The sequence below is a fragment of the Corvus brachyrhynchos genome, unplaced genomic scaffold (genome assembly GCF_000691975.1).
Source record: "Corvus brachyrhynchos isolate BGI_N302 unplaced genomic scaffold, ASM69197v1 scaffold490, whole genome shotgun sequence".
Classification (NCBI taxonomy): domain Eukaryota; kingdom Metazoa; phylum Chordata; class Aves; order Passeriformes; family Corvidae; genus Corvus; species Corvus brachyrhynchos.
In genome coordinates, this window is record NW_008235774.1 from 1,616,880 (window position 1) to 1,620,981 (window position 4,102).

Below are 4,102 nucleotides of genomic sequence, written 5' to 3' on the forward strand. Positions count from 1 at the left end.
GGAAGACACAAGACACAAGGCACCAAGCAGAGGCTATGTGCACAGCCCTCCTTGCAAGGAGGGGAGCTCAACTCAGCACTCCCCGCAGCCTGAGCAGGAGCAGGCTGCAGCCAGGGAGGCACCTGCTGGAGACCCTGCCCACCTGCAGGACAGGCAGGGAGAGAAGGGCAGGCACAGCCAGGGCACGCCTGCCCATGGGCACCCCACGCTTCCAGGAGCCAGGGCAGGGAGCTGCCCCTCTTCCTGGGACCCCCTTAAGGGGGCCCACTTCAAGCCACTACCTCCAAGCCTGGGAGCCTCCAACCCTGGGATGCCACTAGCCAGCCACTCACCTGAGCAAGGAGGCAGGGCAAAAGAGACCCCCGCCCTTGCTAGGGGAGGCAGGAGCTAAGTTCCAAGCAGTGAGACTCCACCCCTGCTTTCCTCTCCCTGCCCCACGGAGAGGGGCAGAACCCCAGCCCCATGCTCAGAGCAGGGGACAGTGCCACAGCTTCACTCTGGGGGCAGGTTCGTGCCCCACTGTAGCAGGACTGCTGGCCCCCAGTGGCTCCTGCTCCAGCCTCCCCTGGGCACCACGGGCTCGGCAGGTGGAGGACGGGCTGCTGTGGCTGCCCCCTGGTGCCGGCGGGGAGCGGGGGCTGTGCCCCCCTGCTTGGTGGTGCCCCGCAGCTTCCATCTCAGAGAGGCTGTAGGCCATGGCCAGCTGCAAGTCCTCATCCTCGTCCTCGCTGTCCGTGTAGAGGCAGACGGGCGAGGAGCTTGAGGTCTGGTGTGTGGCCGGTGCTGGCGGGGAGGGGGGCCGTGGCCTGGGGAAGGCTTGCTGCTCCCCCCAGCTCAGCTCCAGCCCCAGCGCCATGTCATCAGGAACACCTGTAGGGACAGGGGCAGGGGTTGGGGGATTCATCCGCTCCAGCTCCCCAGAGCTGGTGTGGGGCCCTGGCAACTCCAACCCACCCCACCAGTCCTTCAGAGCAGAACTCCAAACCAGAGCTAACCAAGGCTCAGTCCAAAACAACGCCTGGATGCAGCACCTCCCAGATACCCCAAAGGGAAAGGGCGCAGACCTCAACAACTCAGTCTGCAGTGCCACTTCTCACCATCGATGTGGATTGACTTCAGCTCCCCATCCTCCTCCACTTCCACCCGCTCCCGTCCGTTCTCAATAATCCTGCAGACAGACAGACAAACAGATGGACAGTCAGGGGTCATGTAGACAGTGCACCACAGTGGGAAGCTGCAGGGTCTAAGGCCTGCTGATGGAGGGAAGTCTGTGGGAGCAAGGTGGGCTGGAACCGCCCTCACCTCTTGGTGGTGATGCGCCTGCCGTTAACAAAGGTGGTGGAGGTGGAAACAGAGCGGAAGCCCAGTCCTGCATCCGCACCAGAGCTGAAGGATGAGGTGAAGAAATCTAGAGAAGGGAGCAACAAGGTTGGTGCCAGGGTGGGTGACAAGAGGAGGGCAGGGGACAGACTCTGCACAGGGGAACATGGTGTTCTAGGACTCCCCTGCTGGGAGGAATGGCAGCGTCTCCTACCTGAGGATCCTGGGAAGGGGGAAAAGAAGTGGCTTCCCCCATGGTGCCGGGGGCCAGGTCCTCGCAGCTCAGAGAAGGGCAGCACGTCATCTGAAAGCCAGAGGCCCCCCCTTCAGCATAACCCCATCATCTTGGTGAACCAGAAGCAGGGCACTGATATGGGGACCCTCTGCCAGGGCCAGCCATGCTCTGTCCCCAAGCTCAGCGGCTGCCCCACAGACAGAGAGATGCCCAAGAGCCAGCCTCCCCTGCCCCGCACGCACCAAAGAATTCAGCAAAGGGGTCTCGCCCGCCAAAGAACTCCCGGAAGACGTCGTGAGCACTGCGGAAGGTGAAGGTGAATTCGGGGGCCCCAGCACTGGCCCTGGAGCCCCCTGGCCCTGCTGGAGGGAAGACACTCAATGTTAAATGGAGCCCTGGGTGACAACTCCCCTGAAGGGCAGGGCGCCCTGGTGGCACTGCCCCACACTGGGTCTTCAAACAGGGATGTACCCAGAGCTGCACAAACCCCCATGGCCCTACTCACCTGCTCCCATGAGTCCATCCTTGCCATAGCGGTCATAGACATCGCGCTTCTGCTCTGGAAGAAGAAAGGGGGCTGCGGGGAAGCTGGCTGCCAGGCAGGGGCAGGAGAACTGACACTTCTCCCAACTAAGGGAGGTGCAGAACAGCAGGGAGCAAGAGGAGGGGGTTGGCACAAGCCCCTGCTGCCCCAGCACTGCACCCAGACCCAAGTAAAATCCCTGGGCAAGAATGCAAAAGCTTCAGCCCATCTGGGGAGATCCCATTGTGGAGGCCAACAGCTCAGCATCTCTCCCAAGAGCTGTTTTGGGAGACATGTGAGGAAGTAACCACAAGCTGTGTGGTAAAGCTGTAGGGACACTCTGCCTCTGGGGGACAGCCACGGATGCAACCTGGGTGAGCCCAGAAGCAGGACACCCCAGTGCAAGCAGTCCCACGGGCAGACACACACACACAAGACATCACTGTGGCCTCTTACTGTCTGACAGCACTTCGTATGCCTCAGCGATCTCCTTGAACCTCTGCTCAGCATACTCCTTGTTGTCTGGGTTTTTATCCGGGTGCCATTTCAGCGCAGCCTTCCTGTACCTGCACAGAGGGGGAGTGATGGGCACGCAGCAGCCCTTGGGCTCTTGGGCCAGCAACCCCCACCTGAGCACGCACCTCCCAGCCTGTGGGCAGGGGCACCCCAAGCCTACTTCACCCAGCGCCCTACAGCCTCAGGCACCAACAGGAGCTTCCTGGACTAGTTCTGCCTCCTGAGAAGAGTATGTCTTTTCATACATATACACACACACACACATATATACGTATTTATGCAGACACACCAACACACACAGACTGAACAAGCAAAACAGAAATTACCCTAGAATTGCAGCACGACCACAGCACTGTAACGTGTGCCCAACCTCAGCTGCTCTCATCAATGGCTCTGGACAATGCTCACAGGTTTGTTCTGGAGCCTTCATGGGCTCCACTGTGAGCATGCATGAACCAGGGGTGGCTGGGGCCCCCTGGGGCCAGGAGAGCACCAGCAGCCCTTTCCTCCCCACTCCAGCTAGCTAGGGTTAACTCATGCTTCCCAGCTTCTTCCACTCACTCTTGGGAAGCCCCCCACAGGGACCTCTGCCACCTGTTGGCAAGCCAGCAATCCACTGGCATTCCCCTCAGGTGTTGCCTCACCCCAGTGAGAGCAGCAGCACCTTGGCAGGGCACCAGACAGGAGTTGCAGAGACTCAGGAGGCTCTGTCAGCTCCCCAGCAGTGCCTGGGGCACAGCACCAACCTGCCCACAGGGCCTCATCCCTAAAAGGGGACATGCTGCTCTTCACCCTGTGAGCTCCACTCCCCTGACTTTGATACCAGCAGAGTTGTGCCCCAACCATCTGCCATCCCTGAACCCTCTGGCAGAAGCCTCCAAATGCCATAGAGACTCGCCTCCAGTCCCAGGCTGACAGCAGGAACAAAGGGACCAAACCTCACCAAAAGATGCCTTTGTAGGCAGCAAAGCCCAACCCCGCTCTGGCGTCCATACAAAGGAAACAAAGGCTGAATTGTCACCTCTGGAGCTGTGCCCTGTCCCCACCGGCCCCGAAGGAAGCCCCTGCCTTGCTGGCACCATGTGGGGGTGGCTTGGGGGTCTCTGCCCCGCAGGCAGAGGCACACTGCCACGCACTTACGCCTTCTTGATGTCCTCAGCGGTGGCGTTGCGGCTCACCCCCAGCGCTTCATAGTAGTCGACCATGACGTGAGCTGTCCCACGGCGTCACTGCAGGGGGAGAAGGCAAAGTCAGGGATCCACAGGCACAGCCTGGTAGTGCTGGGTGTGGGACAGCAAGGGTGGGCTGCCTACCCTCTCCAGCGCCCCGACCACCCCACTGCCTCCCGAGAGCAGCTCAGTGCCATGCCATGCCCAGCTTCCCAGTGCCCTGCGCGCACCTCGGCCACCTGGGAGCACCTACAGCCCCAGCCGGGGGGACCCTTTGCTGCTGACGCACCGCCGTCCCGCCGGCGTCACCCCAACTTGCCCAGGCAGGGGAAAGGGTCC

The 4,102-nt window shown here is 61.3% G+C and overlaps 1 protein-coding gene across 3 annotated transcripts in view; it reads right to left on the minus strand.

Annotated features, from left to right (window-relative positions):
• DNAJB2 (DnaJ heat shock protein family (Hsp40) member B2) overlaps positions 1-4,096 on the minus strand; it is a 4,840-nt gene extending 744 nt beyond the window's left edge. Inside the window, exons 1-9 of one of the 3 annotated variants that reach the window (XM_017726755.1) lie at positions 3,994-4,094; positions 3,735-3,823; positions 2,535-2,644; positions 2,061-2,114; positions 1,798-1,917; positions 1,535-1,624; positions 1,303-1,408; positions 1,098-1,168; positions 649-870 (exon numbers count right to left, since the gene is read on the minus strand). In XM_017726755.1, coding sequence (XP_017582244.1) covers positions 649-870; positions 1,098-1,168; positions 1,303-1,408; positions 1,535-1,624; positions 1,798-1,917; positions 2,061-2,114; positions 2,535-2,644; positions 3,735-3,799 — 838 coding nt within the window. In that variant the 5' untranslated portion in view covers positions 3,800-3,823; positions 3,994-4,094. Of the gene's footprint in view, positions 1-6; positions 871-1,097; positions 1,169-1,302; positions 1,409-1,534; positions 1,625-1,797; positions 1,918-2,060; positions 2,115-2,534; positions 2,645-3,734; positions 3,824-3,993 lie in introns of those variants that run through there. The other 2 variants (XM_017726750.1, XM_017726743.1) reach the window with 2 other exon arrangements.
• Positions 4,097-4,102: the final 6 nt, after the last annotated feature.